This window comes from Rhinolophus ferrumequinum, chromosome 12 (assembly GCF_004115265.2).
Source record: "Rhinolophus ferrumequinum isolate MPI-CBG mRhiFer1 chromosome 12, mRhiFer1_v1.p, whole genome shotgun sequence".
Classification (NCBI taxonomy): Eukaryota; Metazoa; Chordata; class Mammalia; order Chiroptera; family Rhinolophidae; genus Rhinolophus; species Rhinolophus ferrumequinum.
The window spans coordinates 59,610,342-59,629,945 of record NC_046295.1 but is presented as its reverse complement, the minus strand read 5'-3'; the positions used below and the strand labels follow the sequence as shown (position 1 = coordinate 59,629,945).

The 19,604-nt window shown below is 36.3% G+C and overlaps 1 protein-coding gene across 1 annotated transcript in view; it reads right to left on the bottom strand.

The window, feature by feature from the left end:
- Positions 1-18,204, bottom strand: part of TMEM38B (transmembrane protein 38B) — a 52,395-nt gene extending 34,191 nt beyond the window's left edge. Inside the window, exons 1-2 of the mRNA XM_033121959.1 lie at positions 17,979-18,204; positions 5,777-5,933 (exon numbers count right to left, since the gene is read on the bottom strand). Coding sequence (XP_032977850.1) covers positions 5,777-5,933; positions 17,979-18,090 — 269 coding nt within the window. The 5' untranslated portion in view covers positions 18,091-18,204. The remainder of the gene's footprint in view (positions 1-5,776; positions 5,934-17,978) is intronic.
- Positions 18,205-19,604: the final 1,400 nt, after the last annotated feature.

Genomic DNA, 19,604 nt, shown 5'->3' with positions numbered 1-19,604 from the left:
AGATAAAAAGGTTCACTGGAGAAAGGCAAAGAGACAATATACCAATAATAGGAGTTCCTGAAGAAAGGAAAGAAAGAACACAAATAGTAAAATAACTTTATCAATTAAAAAACTGTGTGTAAGTCAGACAGAGAAAGACAAATACACATGATCTCATTTATATGTGGAATCTAAAGAAAAGAATAAATGAATGAACTAATCAGAAACAGTCTCAGAAACATTGAGGAAAAACTGAGGGTTGGTAAATGGGTGGGGATAAGCGGGAAGGTGAGGGGATTAGAAAGCACAATCGGTAACCACAAGATTGCCACGGGGAACTGACGAAAGTCAATTTGGGGAATGTAATCAATAACGTCGTAAAGATTTTGTAGGGTATCCATGGACACTTGTCTCCTTAGGGAGACCACCTCAGGGATGATGTAGATGCCTGATCACTGCACTGTACACCTGAAGCTGAAGCTGAACAATAATGAATGTCAACTATAATTTTATATATATACATATATATATATATATATACACATACATACATATAAATATATATATATATATATATATATATATATATATATAAAGTTACAAGAAGTGGAGCACAGCATTAGGAATAGACAGTGGAAATGTAATGGCTGTGAGCGATGTCAGAGGGGTAGTAGATGGGGGGAGGGGGGTTATCACTGCGTGAGGGCTATAAATGATAAATTTCTAACTATTACATTGTTTTGTACACCTGAAACCAAAAAAAAAAAAAATGTGTAGCTACTAAAAAGAACCTACCACATACCTAAGAATATTGACCCAGAATGAATACCATCAAGGTATATTTAATTTAAAGTATTAGATTTTAATGCAAAAATATATTTTGGGCACTTAGAAAAAAAGAATTATGTGACTTATAAGGGGAAGAAAATTAAATGATCGTCAGAATTCTCACAGGAATGCTTTATGGCACAAAAAAATGGAGTAACACACTTAAAATACTCAAAGATAGAAAAGTATGATCCAATCGATTTTATATATGTAGACAGTAAAATTCACTTTCAAGTACAAAAGACACAAACTTATCAGCATGTGAGAATTCAGTTCCTGAAGAATCTACTATAGAATTAGCTTCAGACAACCCAAATTACTAGCGAGACAAAGACATAAGGATTGATGATAAGCAGTAACTATACAGTTAGCTATAAAATTAAGACTGAATGAGGATTAAGAAGAGTGTATAGTATGTAATAGCTGTCACTATGACAGTGGAGTACATCTATTTTAAAAATGGGAAGAGAATGAAAAGTGCACATACAAAAAAAATTGACGTTTTCAGTAATCATATCAGTGGTAGTACTAGTACCGTTAATCCAAAATTATTGCGTATTGTGTGCATAATAGAGTATAATAGTGCATAAGTGAGTAATGTTGGAATATTCTAATGCTATCATATCTTATGCCCTTCAGAACCAAAATTCTTTTTTTTTTTTTAAAGATTTTATTGGGGAAGGGGAACAGGACTTTATTGGGGAACAGTGTGCACTTCCAGGACTTTTTTCCAAGTCAAGTTGTTGTCCTTTCAATCTTAGTTGTGGAGGGTGCTGTTCAGCTTCAAGTTGTTGTCCTTTCAGTCTTAGCTGTGGAGGGCGCAGCTCAGCTCCAGGTCCAGTTGCCGTTGCTAGTTGCAGGGGGCGCAGCCCACCATCCCTTGAGGGACTCCAGGAATTGAACTGGCAACCTTGTGGTTGAGAGCCCGCACTCCAACCAACTGAGCCATCCGGAAGGCAGCTCAGCTCAAGGTGCCGTGTTCAATCTTAGTTGCAGGGGACGGAGCCCACCATCCCTTGAGGGACTCGAGGAATTGAACCAACAACCTTGTGGTTGAGAGCCCACTGGCCCATGTAGAAATCGAACCAGCAGCCTTTGGAGTTAGGAGCACGGAGCTCTAACCGCCTGAGCCACCCGGCCGGCCCCAAAATTCTGAATGTGGAAGAAAAGAGATACATATGTAACAAAGAAAGCTCTATGGTCTTATATTTGATTTAGACATTCCAATATGAACTCATGAGTTATTTTATCCGTATTGTTTCCTAGCTCTGTACACTGAAAAGGCTTAGAAACAATAACCAAATAATAGATGATTAGTGGGAATTACAATTTATAATACTATCCCAACTAATACAAAAGAAGAAAAGATAATATTAGACTATTAAAATTTTGTAATTCCCAATTAATTAATATAGTCAGTAAGTGTAAAAGAGTGCTAATGTCACTAAAAAGAAAACGAATCAGACATTTTGGGCCTATTACGGTCTTACTAAATGGATCTAACCTGAATCTGAATTGGATTCTGGATCCATCTGCCAATTTTCAGGAAATACAAAGAACAGAAGAACATAATGATACGCGAGTATGCAATTAGCAACCTCCAGACTATGGAAAACTCTACATGGCAAATGGCTCTGGTTCTTCAAGAGATAAATTATAAGGGAAAGAAAGGAATGGAGGTGGAGCCTATAAAATAAAAGAGATTTAAGAGACATCAAATTTTTTAATGGGCATGACTAAATTATAGTGTCTATGGATGAACACATGGATGACAAAATAAAAATATACAAGGGTGATTATCAAGGCGGCCGGAGGGCTCAGTTGGTTAGAGCGTTAGAGCGCGAACTCTTAACAGGGTTGCCAGTTCGATTGTCACATGGGCCAGCGAGCTGTGCCCTCCACAACTAGATTGAAGGACAACCATTTGGATCTGATGGGCCCTGGAAAAACACACTGTTCCCCAGTATTCCCCAATAAAAAATAAAATAAATTAAAAATAAAAGAAGGAAGTGATTATCATAGAAGTTAGGATAATGGTGTGCTACTGTAATGGTTATTTAAGGTGGGAAGGGGTTATGATTGGAATGAGACACAACAGAAGGCTCTTCTAGGATGGAGGGCAAAGCTCTGTCGACTGCAGCAGTGGTTACAGTGACATACCTTACAGTAATTCATTAGACCATGTATTTGTTTTTTGTGGTTTTCTGAATTTTCACTTTATAATTTAAAGATGTTTTAAGTGGAAATTTTTTCTTAATTTAAATGATGGATACACAAGTTTTTATTATATCACAATTCTTTATACTTTTCACATATTTTACATTCTTTTGTACCCAGTCAATATTAATTGAAATGTTTTAATTTAAAAAAACATATTGTTTATAGTGAAAATTCCTCTTAATAAGCTCACAGTGCTGAGTTGAAATCCAGATTCTGCCACTTACTAACCCTCTCAGCCTCAATTTCCTATTACCGTGTTTCCCCGAAAATAAGACCTCACTGGACCATCAGCTCTAATGCATCTTTTGGAGCAATATTAACATGAGACCCAGTATTATACTATGTTATATTATATTATATTATATTATATTATATTATATTATATTATACCCGGTATTATATTACATTACATTATATTATATAAGACTCGTCTTATAGTAAAAGAAGACCAGGTCTTATATTAATTTTTGCTCCAAAAGATACATTAGAGTTAATGGTCCGGCTAGGGAAACACGGTACGTAAAAGGGGGATAATAAAAGATCTGAGGTTAACAAATAATTAAATACTATACTACTAAACCTCTATAAAAATGCATCTCTCATTTTCCATTTCTAACATACCTTTTAGTTTAAGCCAAAGAAGCATGTATTTATAGAAAAACAAGTTTATTTCACTTAAGGGATCAACAAATCAACACCTGAAACTTGTTGCTACTCAAAATTACAGAAATCCCTTAGATTACAATACACAGCAGCCCATTCCTTTAGCAATGTATGTACTGAACCCTGAAAGTACTTGGTACATGGTTAATAAAACAAAGCCCCTGCTCTGATGGGCTGTTATTCTAGCGGAGTGAGACAAACCAACATGAAAAGAAATGAACAGATAGTATGTCAGGTAGTAATCAGTCTGAGAAGAATGAAGAAGGGTGATGTGAGAGTCACGGCAGAGGAGGTGCTATTGCCGTCAAGGACAACCTCTCTGAAAAAATACGGCCCTTCTGGGCAAAAACCATTATAGAAAGAAGACAGCAAGCACAAAGGACTGAGGTAGGAGGACATCTGAAGTGTTCAAGAAACGGCAAAGCCAATGTGGCTGAGCATGTGCAGGAGAAGAGTGGGAAGACATCACATCAAAGAGAGTGGGAGGGAAGATTCTGTCGCATTTATAGGCCACATTAAGTCATTAAGTATTTTGGATTTTGTTCTTAGTAAGATAAACTATTGAGCATAGGAATAGTGTGTTCTAACTTATTTTAAAATAATCACTTTGTCTGCTATGTGAAGAACAGACTCAGGGGATAATGAAAAAACCAGCTGGACCACTTAGGAAGCTACTGCAACTGTCCATGCAAGAAACAGTGGTAATTAGTATGTAGGAGTCCAAGTGGAAGTCATGGAAAGTGTCAGATTCTGGATATCCTACTTTTTATATAGTTTCAGCATCTGAAACACATTTAAAAATTCTCCAAAATGCTAATATTTTTTTAAAATATTGTTATAGAAATAAAAGTCCTTGAGGAAGTCTTTCAAAACACATAGCAACTGGAAGAGTATATGCTTAATGGTTAAACTACTGTAATTAATGGTTAAACAAATCTATGAGAGACGGTGGCTATTAAGTGTCAAGCCTCTAAAGTCAAACTTTCTGGTTTTGATCCTGGTTAAACACTTACTAAAAATGAAAATTTCAGCCAAGTTTCTCTATGCCTCAATTTTATCATTTGTCGGATGGAAATAATTTAATTATTATAGCTACCTCATAGAACTCCTGTGATTAAATATAAAAAATGAATATAAAGAATTTAGAGGACATATGGTAACAACTCAATAAACATTAGCTATCAAATTTATTATTCTACTCCTACTAGTTTCCACTGCCATAGGTTCTCACTATTACTTTTTTCCATTGCTACTACTATTTAGAATATTCCCTTTTATGACTAGTTACATATTAATTTAAAAGGTATCACAATAAAAATGAATTTTAAATATAACATGTTTCTAACATGTTATAAATTTCTTTTTTTTTTTTTAATTTATTGGGGTGACAATTGTTAGTAAAATTACATAGATTTCAGGTGTACAATTCTGCATTACATCATGTGTAAGTTATAAATTTCATTGATATGGTTTTTAATCAAAAGCAGTGTTCGCTTTATATATAACAAAGCACTCCGATCTGTATTACACTTACTTAAAATTTGATGAATCTATCCTCTTAAGGATAACTACATTTGATTTGCAAGAATTCAAAGCAATTTCTACTAACATTTCTTCTGCTCTTGAAAACTAAATTCAAAACAAATTAATGTTAAATCTCACAAGGCGCTGAAAAATCCCACAAAGAGTATGACAAGGACAATTACTGTACGTGAATCATAATCACTTGGACTTTTTGTGTAGTTGCTCACATTCTGGATTTTATCCTGTAGTGTATCTGCGTGTATGGGTTAGGTTCACAAGATAAACTGTTTGCGGCCAAATATTTCATGTCCTTTCATACTTTGAAATGCTTCCACTCAAGATACAGAAGACAATGGTAAGAATGATTGCCTCTGTGAGAGGATGAGGAAGAAGAGTGGAAAGAGACAGACTTCACACTTAAAACCTTTGGGATTATTTGGGTCCCTTCCCTTGCACATGCATTAACTTTTAAAGGACATAAAATGTTTTTTAAAGAAAAATATTTCACTTACTAATAATTTATAGAACAACTGTTAAAACATTCATCATAATAGCAGCTTACCAGATTGAAGATGCCAGTAATATATTAGTGTTGTTTGCAAGAAACCTCAATGGAGGCTCCGCAAGCAGTACACAGGATAAAATTCCCCCACCAAAGCAGTGGAGCATAGCAGTAAACCAACTTGAAAAAGGATTCTTCCATGCCTCTGCCGCTGCTCCTGAAATAATAAAATAAAAATACAGTCTGAGATAGTTGTATATTAAACAAGTCCCAAGGTACCACTGGCACTAAAGGAATAAACTTAGTTTCATAATTTTCTGTAACTTATCCTGACTCATACTTGGTCCGAATGATCATAAACGGTGTCTTTTGTTCTTTATTTAAGTCAAGACCAGTAACATGTTGTTAAGACCTGGGTGATTCGGGGCACCTTTAAAATGCTCTGTTCAGACTCTTACTGCCGGTTTTCCTGGTAGCTGATTATTATAAACAATCTCCCCACCTACTGTTTCCGTTCATGCCCAACCTAGTCGATCTGTTAAAGAGATATACTACGAAAAATTTATAATCTTAAGTACTTTTAAAAATAAAAGCTGAAATAAACTAAGCTTTCAACATAGCAGACTAGAAACAGAATAAAAAAAGAAAACCAAAGGTGGAAAGTTGATGAGGAACAGATACTTATGTCATCTCAAACAAATTACTTATTAATTACAGAGGGAAATAATACTTCAAAGTGCAGAAGGCCTTGCAGACATCACTGGAAACAAACATCAGACGACTCTTGATACAATGCACTAAGAACACATCATTACTTCTGTGCTATTTCTACCAAAAATGTATAACTTGAACTAATCTAATCAGATACACCTAAATCGAGGGCTATTCGGAGAAAGAAAAAAAATACCTGGCCTATTCTTTAATGTCAAAGTCAAGAAACACAAAAAAAATTGATAGAATGTTCCAGATTAAATGACATTAAAAACAAAACAACTAAATGCAATGCACATCCTGGATCACATCCTAGAATGGAAAAGACCAATAAAACAGACCATTGCTCAGCAAGTCTGAGAAAAGGGTGGAGAAGTGGAGAATGAAAATAATGCGTAACATCAGAAGAAGAAAAAATAATTTTAGAGTTTTTAATTATAGGAAAACAGCATATATTTAATCTGAAAAAGGTGAACACGTAGTTAAATGGGCAATTTTCTAAGAAACTATAAATTAGCAAAATTCCCTTAAGAACAGATAGATATCTGAACATACAAATAACTATGGAAAAAAACTACAAGGCAGTCAAACATGTATCTTAAGAAAACTGCTAGGGGCGGCCAGATGGCTCAGTTGGTTAGAGTGCAAGCTCTGAACAACAGGGTTGCCGGTTCGATTCCCACATGGTGGTGGGCTGCGCCCCCTGCAACTAAAGATTGAAAACGGGGACTGGACTTGGAGTTGAGCTGTGCCCTCCACACCTATATTGAAGGACAACGACTTGGAGCTGATGGGCCCTGGAGAAACACACTGTTCTTCAATATTCCCCCAATAAATCTTAAAAAAAAACAACAGCTTTAAAAAAAAAAAATTGCTAGACTCAGTTAAATTAATTGGAAAACATTCACCAAGAAACATGCACCGAGTAATTTTGGACCACTCATTTTTATGCTATTATAACCATTACAGAGTTTAGCAAAGGAGAAAAACTTAAATTATTCTATGAGACAACATAACACCAACATCAAAAATTACAAAGAAAAGAAAAAGCAGAGAATGAGAGAGGAAGGAGGCAGGGAAAGTGATAGGGAGGAAGGAAAAGAGGGAGGGAGAGAGGAACAAAGAAAAAAAGGAAAAAGACACTACAATTCTTATGAGTTAATAATTTCATAATTTTCTGTAATTTATCATTATTCATACTCAATCATGATCATCATAAACCATATCTTTTGTTCTTTACATAAGTCAAGACTAGAAACATTTTGTTAAGACCTGGGTGATTTGGGGCACCTTTAAAATACTCTGTTCAGGCTCTTAGTACCAGTTTTCCTAGTAGATGGTTATTATAAACAATCTCCCCACCTACTGTTTCCGTTCAGGCACAACCTAGTCGATACGTTAAAGAGATATATTAAGAAAATTTCTATATAACTTATATAGTACAATGCACAAATACATTAATAACAAATTGAAATCAGTAGTTTTCTGAAAGGATAATAAATCATGACCAAATACATTTTATCCAAAGAATTTAAGGAAGGTTCAAGCCTCAAAAATTCATTAAAATCATTCACTATATTAACAAATTATTATGATCACTCCTTTAGTCATACAGTAAAAAGTCACTTGATAAAATTCAACACTCCTTAAAAAAAAAAAAATCCAGCAATTTATCAACAGAAAGAAAAGTACTTAATCTGAATAAAGCCATGAAGAAAAAAGATTTACAAATGTGATTTCATGAAAATTTAAACCTTCTCTATGACAAGAATGGGATAAAATGTTTTTTGATCTACATAAGGCAAATTCCAACAAATCAACAGAAAAAGACAACAATAGAAAAAATGGGCAAGTCACAAAGCAGGAACTATAAATGACTAATAGACATACCAACAAAAAAAAAGTCCTCAACTCAGTAATCTAGGAAAAACAAAATAAGACAAGATGTTATTTCACACACATTCATTTAGCAAAATAAAAATTAAAAAATTATAGATTATATTACTAAATCGGCAAAGGTGAAAAACATAAAATGGGCAAAGGTGTGAAGAAATTCATATACTCTTGTGAAAGTGTAAACAAGTAAAACTATTTGGAAGAACAATTTAGCCGTATCAATTAAAATTTTAAGTTTAAAATTGACTCTAGTGTCCAAGGAGCTTCATGCAAGAATATTAAAGCAGTGTTGTTTATAATGCTGTGGAAAAAATGAAATACATCTAAATGACAATCATCAGAGAAACAGTTAACAAAGCATGATCACTTGTACTATGGAATACTATACAGGAGGAATTCAAGAGTGTGGTAGATCAGTGTCAACATGAGAAGATCCCCAAGACATGCTGTTATTAAATACAAAGAACCAAATACCACGTTTCCCCAAAAATAAGACCTAGCCTGACAATCAGCTCTAATGCATCTTTTGGAGCAAAAATTAATATAAGACCCGGTCTTATTTTACTATAAGACCAGGTATAATATAATATAATATAATATAATATAATATAATATAATATAATATAATATAATATGATATAATACCAGGTCTAATACAAATTTTTGCTCCAAAAGACGCATTAGAGCTGATTGTCCAGCTAGGTCTTATTTTCAGGGAAACATAGCACAATCATGTTAAACAATAATATTACAGCATGGAATCATTTATGCGCAAAAATATAAACACTGTACATTTCTACAGGTATATACATAAACATGAAATGCCCAAAAAGGGACTGTAATACACTAAAATATTAACTTTTTATTATCTCTTGAGAAAAGCTTGGGATTAACGAAGATGATCAAAGGGGCTTTAAATTTATTTAATTATATTATTTAATTGTATTTGGGTTCTTCAAAATAAAATGTTCATTTATTAATTGTATAATTAAATAAAAATTTAACAAATTATGTCACATCCAACCTGATGAATACAATGCATTTATTCAAAAGAATGTAGCAGCTGTACATGCATTGGCATGACAAAAAAGAAAACCATATGTATTTCAACAACATACACAGTAAGAATCATTTGGGGGTGGAAATCAGAACACTATGTATTTCTACAGGCAGATACACATGCAGGTACTGCACAAAACTAGGTCTGCAATAATACACGCCCAAGCTGTTAACTGTTGTTACCTCTTAGGGAAAGGATTACTTATACACAACAACAAAAATAACTATGCAAATGTGTGTGTGAATTCAGGAGACTAACATCATCGTACTTGTATTAACATGGGAATTCATCTATATGTGCTTGGGGAAAAAAAGAGATATAAAAATTTAAATAGTGCAACCCACCATTCCACACAACAAAATGTGCCCGGGAGTGAACATGAGTTGGCAGATGTGAATTTTCTGTGGTGTGCACAGCCTGTCAAGTGAAGTGATGTCAAGGTTTAATGACATATATCTGGTGACAACTCAAGAAATGGTGACCTGTTCCAATCTGGAAGACAAATTAGTTATGAAAAACTTACTAAAAAACAGGATGTCAATCTCCAGTGTCGCAATTCCCCCTATACCTAAGAATTTTCAAGAGTTATTTTGATGATACATGGCCATGCTGTCTTGAGAGCCAAACCTCTAGGAAGATGTCATAGCCTTATATCTCTAATACATATATATTGTTATCTATCTAAGTACACATATAGGCACTGCTCAGGATTGCCCCCGAGTGGTGACTGATTACAACACTGATCAGTCAGCACAGTAGATGATCACGATCTTTTCTTTTGGTCAGTGGACACTAGCAGCCACGTAGAGTCATCCTTACGTTGAAAGGCAATACAGAGTGCTTAAGGGTATGGACTGTAGAGCTTAATTGCACAGGTATAAATCCTGGCTCCAGTACTAATCTTTGTGTCAACTCAACAACTTAATTGTTTGCTGTCCCATATCATACAAGGGTTTCATGATTTAAAGGAGCACATAAGGGTTCCACATATCAAAAAATACGGTGTTTAAATTAAAAAAAAAATTATTACAGTAAAAGACACATTGCCATTAATCCCCCTCAAAATATCCCCCCTTGCTTCGAACACACTTATCGCATCATTCTTGTCACTTTCTGAAGCAGTTCTGGAAGTCCTCTTTAGTGTCTTTAGTTGCGCTGTCATATGTGTGTATATATATATATATATATATATATACACACACACACACACATATATATACATACACATACGCGCGCACGCGCACACACACACACACACACACACAAACACACTGCATTACAATTTTACTAGTTTTACAATATTACAAGTGAGAGAGGCCGCTGTGATTGCATATCAGTTTTGTGACCTTTTTGTAGGCCCTCTAATCTCTCTTGGTTTAAATTTCAACTTTCATAAAATGGGAATAATACATAACTTATAGGGTTTAAGATGAGAAAATACACATAAAAACATATATTAGTACCCAGTACATGGCAGACACTGTTGATTTATCTGCTGAATGGATTGATCATTGACAGCAGAGAGAAGAGGTAGGCAAAATGCAACCCTTGGGCTGCTTCTGACTCAATTCTCTGAGCCCAAGATATGATTCTTCTGAGTTCTTATTGCAAGGCTGGGATGAGAACAGCACATCATGGCACTGAAAAAGTATTCATAACCCCAACAGTCTTAAATCATGAAACTAAGATTTTAATAGATTTAAAAAAAAAAGGAAAAGAACAGAGTTGAAAGAAGAGACTCCCTCACATCAGTCCTTTTGCCTAATTATCAAGATGATGTCCCCCGGAAAAACTTCTCTAACTCCAATAAGCCTTTCTATAACACTCTCTTCAGAACACACACTACGGTAATACATTTTACAGTGTTATCTTATAAGGCAATCTTACGACAAAGTTCTCCAGTTGTTATATTCCTTTGTATGTATCATACTGGTACCAGAATTAGTTTAATGTGAAACTGATCTATGAAAATATAGAAAGTTAACCAGAAAAGCTTGTATATCTTTAGAGCATATAAATAATACTTGGTAGGAAAAAGTAGTTTATATGATATTTTCAATTTCTACTCAATTTTTAAAAAAGATGTATTCTTTAGTTAAGGAACAAGACATGTTAATTAGGATCCATTATTTTATTTTTAACACACTGACATTTAAAAGAGAAAAAAATTATCTGTCCTACCTTGAGTTAAAGCTCAAACTCCAGATGTTAAATATTTTTAAATTGAGTATTAATGAACTTTTGCCCTAGTCTTTCCCCTTTACAGATTTATCTCCTTAAAAAGAAGTGAAAAATTAACAACAAAATCTGATATACCTCAAGTATACTTCTCATCAAAACAATTTAAAAAAGAATCATGTAAGCAACAGAGGCTTAGAGATTATCCATGACACAATAGATTCAAGGAGTTTTTGGATTAGATTTGAATCATATGTGAGCCAAGAAAATCCACAACCCATCTGTGATTATTTCCCTTGTTCCTTAATGTAGAACCAGAATAGACATATTTGGCAACTGGCACAAACCCCATATTGATTCTTGAATCCATGAAGTAAGGATCATTATGGTAGGAGTGGTCAAGGACAAGCCCCTAGAGTTTCTTCTCACCAAGATTTTTTTTTTTTAAGGAGGGCACAGCTCACAGTGGCCCATGTGGGGATTGAACCAGTGACCTTGGTGTTATTACCACCATGCTCTAACCAACTAAGCTAACCGGCCACCCCCTCACCAAGATATTTTTGAAAAGCAATACCACAGAGACAGGTGCCATAACCAAAAACAAAAGATGAAACAATGGTGATAGCTATCACGTGCCATGTAACTTGCCTGCTTGGTCTACACATAAGGCAAATGGATTTACAGAATGACTGTGATTATCATAAATGTAGACAGGTAGTGACTCCAGTTGCAGCTGATATTCCAGATGCACTATTTTTATTGGAACAAATCAACATAACCCCGTAACCACGTAAGCAAATGCTTTTTTCTCCACACTAATTTGCAAAGAATCCCAGAAACACTTTGCTTTTACCTGGTAAGGTTAAAAGTATACTATCAGTCTTGCCTCAGGTCTGTATCAAGTCTTCTGCTCTCCAACAAAGTCCACAAAGACTTTGAGCATACTGAGACTCCACACTGGCTCACTACACCAGAAACATTATACTGACTGTATATACCGGCAGGAAAAGTGGCCAGTACTTTAGATATCTTAATATGACGTATGCAAACCAAAATATGGGAAGTTCAACTCCAGGTTTCTGTACCAGAGTCCAGTCGAGAAACAGAAAACAGTTATTTTAACAGAAAGAGTTTAATATAAAGAAGTAGGTTAAAAAATAAATTAAAAAAAGAAGTAACTATGGTAGGTAGGAAATTGTTGAAAAGATAAAAAGTAATTACTATAGTATAATAGAGATATCAACTGCAGAAAGCAGTTACCACGGCTAGGGGAACAAAGGATAAGCTGAAATTATTAAAAGTCAGAAGCTTGGAAGAAGAGCTCTTTAGAGCCAAAACTGAAACTCCTGAGGAGGGGAGACTGCTCAGCTGGTGTCCTAGTTCAGCTCACTCATTGCATATCCCAAGCTACCCAATTAGTAAGACAGTCTGAACTAAACACTAGTCTCCTAACTTTATGAGCTCTTGCTACCACACCACACTCCGTGACCAATATTTTATATCAGGTCACTCAAATATTCTAATTTTCCTTTCAACTAAAAAACATGAAAAACAATTTAAGTAAGATTTTCTAAACACAGAAATAAATTATGGACTGTATTTCTGAGGCATCCTTTTCCACCCCCACACTGGGCAGAACCTTTAATAGCATCATATAACAAAGGGGGCTTTGGGGGTATCATGAATGTTCTATTTTTATCTGGATAGATGCTCACTGTGAAAATTCACTGAGCTGTACATTTATGATTTTGGACTTTTCTGTATGTTTTTATATGGATATTCATAAAGATAGAAAACTATGTTGCCACTTTTCTGGAATCCCCACTATTGAAAAATTTTTGATTTATTAATCCTTTCATCTCCCATAAATTAGAGGAAGGAACAATGCTAAACTTTACAACTAGATTTAATTCCTGAAAGCAAAGTAGAAACTGATTGATGATATGGAAATGACAGAAATCCTGGGAGAAAATAATCAATAACCAGAAAATGTCAAATGACAACTTATTGAGAAATTGCTAAACATTGAGAAACCAGGAACATTAAATGAACCTGCAAAGAGAGCACAGAATAGCTGAAAACTTCAGAATCCGCCCAAAAATTAGCTCCGTAACAACCACACAACTTAAAGAAGGCTATTTTTGTTCCCCTAAGATTATTCCTCATTTACAAAATGAGTTCAGTAATAGCTACCTTAAAGGGATGTGTAAGGGTTAGAATTACCATACTGAAATGTTTTGCATGTATCTGAAATGAATGAATATTATTATTGTGTAGAGAAGGTAGTGCAACCTTTTGTGACACAATCGAAAAAAAAGGATGATGACAACAGCCCAGTTGAATTTCTTCAGGACTCTAACAGTATCTTTCATCTTGTTATCCTCAACGTCTAATATAATGCTTAATATCCAAAAGTTTCAATGAATATTTGCTTAATTGAACTATGATTTGAGAGAGGCTAGCAAAATAGTGGTGGGAGAATTAAGAGTAAAATAATAGATTCTATGTGTTAAAATCAAGTAGAAATAATTGTAGATTAAATTTTCAGGAAGTATTACAAAAAATAGCAGTTGAATATGAATGTGGGATTGAAGAAATGTGTTTATTTTAATGAAGATTTAAATAAAAAAAGAGAGAAAACAGATGAAGAATGTAAACCTTTGTTAAAATGGTTTCTAATAGCTTCCAAAGCCCAGGAAAATAGAAACCAAATAAAATAAAACAAAAACCTATATACTACTAGCCAAAACTGAAAACTAAAGAAAAATCAGATGCCAAGGTTCAGGAGGAATTAAAGTTAACTATAAGATAAATGGAGGTAAATTAAGAAATAAAAAACAATCCAATTTATTAAACACCCTGATATCTTGGCTTACGAAGCACAAGGCACATGGAAAAGGAAAGGGGAGGAAGCATCAGCTTTCCTGGGACGTGAAGGCCTACAACCTGAACCAAACAAAAAAGGGATGCTATCCTTATCCTCACCACAGAGAGAGTTAATCCACCTATATCCGTTGCCTCCACTAGCATTTAAGATCTAGGCAAAGACTACAAATCATAAACTGTAAATGGTAGGAAAGTGGGGAGTAAAGTATTGGCAGTGGTAGAATACATTCCAAAAATTACAATCTCAAGTAGTAACATACCTGAGAGGATTAAAATACGAAGAACCCTGGTAGCAGAACATAGGTGAACTGCAGTTATATTGTACTGCAGATCTGAGTTTTATAGACTCGGTCACAGGGGATAGGAAAAAGTTTCCAATTTTAACTAAAAATTTATGTAATGTATTAGCAAATCAAAATCCCTATTGAATTAAAATAATATATCAAACAAGTAGAGTTTTTTCCAAGAATGTAAAGATGAGTCATTTTTTTAAACATATTACATTTCATTTTAAATAGGAAAAATATGATCAACTCAACAGATTTACAAAAGTGGAAATATAAATGGCCTATAAATGTAAGAAGTACAAACTCATTAGTAACTATGTTTTCTGATCGTTAGAATGACCATATTTAAGATTGATAAAAAGCCAGTACTGCAGAAGGCAGTCTAACACACTTCTGTTAAGAGCTTAAATAGATATACTCTTTGGTGTGAACTCTATCACTTGTACCTGTCTATAAGTGCTGGCACTAGAATATAAAATATTTTTCACACCATGTACAACACTGTAATAGCATTCAATTAGTCCAGTGGTTCTCAAATTTTTTGGTCTCAAGACTTCTCTCGTCAGGACTCCTTAAAAACTAGTGAGCAGATGAATGGTTGCCTGGGGCTGGGGGAGGGCTGACTACAAAAGGGCAGGTGGGAATCTGGGATGAACTGAACTGTATCTTGATTCTGGTGGTGGTTACATGACTGTATGTGTTTGTCCAAGACAGTAGAATTTTATATTAAAAAGGGTGAATATAAGTAAATTAAACCTTTAAAAAGCCTGACTTTAAAAGATGTCTCGGACCAGCTCGGTGGCTCAGGTGGTTAGAGCTCCATGCTCCTGACTCCAAAGGCTGCCAGTTCGATTCCCACGTGGGCCAGTGGGCTCTCAACCACAAGGTTGCCAGTTCAATTCCTCAAGTCCCACAAGGGATGGTGGGCAGCGCCCCCTGCAACTAAGATTGAACACGGCACCTTGAGCTGAGCTGCCGCTGAGCTGCCGGATGGCTCAGTTGGTTGGAGCGCATCCTCTCAACCACAAGGATGCCGGTTCAACTCCCGCAAGGGATGATGGGCTGCGCCCCCTGCAACTAGTAAGGGCAACTGGACCTGGAGCTGAGCTGCGCCCTCCACAACTAAGACTGAAAGCACAACAACTTGACTCAAAAAAAAAAAAAAAAGGCCTGGAAGTACACACTGTTCCCCAATAAAGTCCCGTTCCCCTTCCCCAATAAAATCTTAAAAAAGAAAAAAAAAAGATGTCTCAAAGACCCCAAAGATCTTTTGCTTACATGGGTTTCATGTATCACATTTAGAATATTAGAAATTATAAATGGGAAAATTTTTAAAGAGTTTTTTATGTATTCATTTTGAAAATAAGTGCACTAAATGTTAACAAGATAATGTATTCATTATGAAAATAAATATCTTCCAAAGCAAAAACCACTTAATGAGAAAAGGCACAGTTTTATATTTTAGTGATATGTTTCCCTGAAAATAAGACCTAGTCAATCAGCTCTAATGCGTCTTTTGGAGCAAAAATTAACATAAGACCGGGTATTACATATTATATTACATAAGACTGGGTCTTATATTATAGTACAATAAGACCGGGTCTTGTATTAATTTTTGCTCCAAAACGCGCATTAGAGCTGATTGTCCAGCTAGGTCTTATTTTCCGGGAAACACGATAAATCTCTTTAAGATCTGGCTTCAAATAGAAGACAGCCGGATTCTTGTATCTGCTTCTGTATTCAATCTGTTATAGTATCACTGGTCATGTAGCCTCTGGAAAATTCCATTGTCCACTTGCAGGAAAATGAGTGTGAAAAAGACAAATAACATCTGCATATTATTATGAAAATAATTTTGACCTGCAAATAAGTGTCAGGAACCCCAGGGGTTCCCGGGCCACACTTTGAGGACCTCTAATTTAATCTACACAAGAAAATATCAACTACTGAATATGGCATAATAAGAAAATGTACTTCTTTTCCAATCAAGGAAGTAGTATTTTACGCACATGGCCTGTACTGATTTAATACAGTTAATATTCCCCTTATCCAAATCAAAACTTCTGCCAAACAGTGATTTAGACTGGGCTACAAACTTCAATTTAAATGAAAAAATGTTTCTGAGGTACCAGGGTTTAAAAAACCAGTAGTCCATAAGAGAGGTACAGCATCATTCTCAAGCCCTCACCTCATCGACTGTAGGACAAGGCAGAATAAAGGCAGCAAGAACACATAGAAAGTAGACAAGTGCCCGAGCTCACAGAAAGAGACCATCGATAAAACAAAGAGACAGGTAAAGTAACTGCAAAAGTAAAGCAATATGGGAGCAAACATACATATCCTGAATGTAAAATACAAGAAAAATACAAATATTGCTCCTTGATCCTAACTCCAAATGCTGTATTAAGACTACATCCCCATTCTACAGATAGTAAAACTATGCCAAATGACTCATTCTTGTACAAGGTCACTCCTATGACCAAAAACAGGAATCCAGTCTCTTCTCAACACGCTAAGCAAGGTAGTAGCACCCTGCCGTAAAGGGAATTTAGGTATAGGCTGGAGACATTGCGGGTTCAATTTCAGACCAACACAATACAACGAGTATGGCAGTACAAAGAGTGGTAATCTTTTTGCTGGTGGGGAGGTCCTGCCTTCAATTTGTTTTTGTTTTGTTTTGTTTTGTTTTGTTTAAAAAAAGCCCACATCTGTAAAGCCAAGTAAAGCACAGCGCAGTAAACCGAGGTATGCCTGGTTGGTGTGCCTACTTGAGGCTTTTTAAGTGTTCATAGAACTTTCATAACTGGAGCGCAGTCCGTAACTATTAATTACCCCAGGCGACTATGTCAGACTTGCTATCTCTGGCAGCTTTGTCCCGAGGTGACTTTTACATACTTTCAAAGGAAGTGGTAGCACCACCAGGAGACCACGCAAATGCTGGGCGGGCAAGCGGCAGCACCTCTGTCACCTGTCCGGGGAGTCCTTCCCGTGATTGTCAGGCCAACCCCACGAGTTGCAGACCCCAGGTCGCGCCTCCTTTGACCAGTACCTGAGCCACCGCCTTTCCCCGCCTCAGTTTCCCCATCTGTACTGGAGTGGTCGGTGGAGCCGACTCTAGGCGCTCCTGCAGCTCGATTACAGGACTTTCTAGGATAGAAGCAGCTCCGCCGCTCACCCAGTCCTAGCGGTCCTGACGATGAAGCGCAGACCTTGAGGGGGCCAGTCCGCAGCGCCCCGCACTCACCTGGCTGACACTTCAGCGCCATCACTGATACCAAGTAGTGGGCGATGTCAAAAAAGGGAAACATGGACGTGCGAGAAAAGGCAAGGGTCAGATCATCCCACGGAGAATCCATGACTACGACCTACCACGGCGACCGAAGCAGCCGGGGCGACGGGTTCCTGGCTTGCGCGGTGAGAGTTGGGGGAGGGGCAGCCGCGGCCGCGCGCTTTTCTGCGCGCCCTCGAGGGGCCCTGCGCGTGCGCCCTGGCATCCGCGCCGGCGCGGAGGGGCGGGACCGTGAATCCCTGAAGCCAAAGGAGGGCGAGTAGTGGGCGGATGGGCGGGGTTAGAGGGTTCCCGCTGTTTCGCACGGCTTGACCTGTTCTCCTAATAAGGGTCTGACATGTTCTCGGTGCTGGGATCTGTGCCAGACGTGGAAGAATGGGCAGATGAAGAAAACATAAATAATGAATAAAAATACATTATTAATGTTAACATTTAGTGCATTGATTACTTTTAAAATGAATAAAGAACTATTTTAAAATTTTGTTACAATTTCTAATATGCTAAATATCGATACATGTAACCCACATAAAAGCTTTGTGGAGTCAAGAAATTTTATGTAAGCTTTTCTAAAGATTTAATTTACATACATTATATTCATCTATTTTCATATAAAGTCCTATGATTTTGGACAAACATATGCAGTCTAAAGGGGAGACCCTCAGAGTCGGATTTATTTCTGAATTGATTTCATTCGCCTATATTTCTCCAGCAACTACAGTGTTCAAGTCACACCGTGACTTATTGGAAATATAAAAAAGAATATTATTAATATCCTGCCCTCAAGAAACTTGTATTCTCCCAAGAGAAATTTAAAAAGTTTTTTAAAAGACGCACATACTTTGTACAAAGCTGGTAGTAAGGAGTATAGGCCATGCCAGGGCAGTTTGGAGGAGAGGAAGATTACTTCATGGAAGGGGTAAGGTAAACTGTAAAAACTAGGTGAGAGGTGGAGGAGTTATTTTGGTTAGACTATAAAGTGAGAAATGAGGTTGGAAAAGAAGTCCTTGCAAGGCAGACCATAAATCAGGAGGTTTGGCTCCAGAGTCTAAGCTCTTGATCACAACAGTATACTCTCAGGCAAATCAGAGCCAGAATCCAGACTCCTAACCATTAGGATAAACTGGGTTTTTCTTTTTTTGTGTGAGAGTGTGAGCAAGCAACAAAATTAGGAAGGTATTAGTAAGAAGAGACAGGGAAGATGGCAGGGTATTCACTGGTCCAAGGAAAAGGTAGTGGAGGCTGAGGACAACAGGAACAGGGACCTGGATAGGGAAAAAGCAGTAGAAATAATAGGCTGGATGTCAACTCAACTGGTCAGAGAAGGGGAATGGGTGAGTAGGAGGATTATGGTTGCATTCAGAGAAGTAGGAAACAAGAAGGAGGAGCAGGTTTGGGTAGGAGCAGGTTTGGGCACAAATTTACTTTGGTACATTTTTTGTTTGACGTGGCACCAGGAAATTGCAAATACATAATGAGCTGCTAGATAGGTAAGAGCCACATGGGAGTATGAACTGCGAAGGGAGACTTTAGATTGATCTTTCTTATCTGAATATTTATCCATTCATTTCAATTCACTTAACA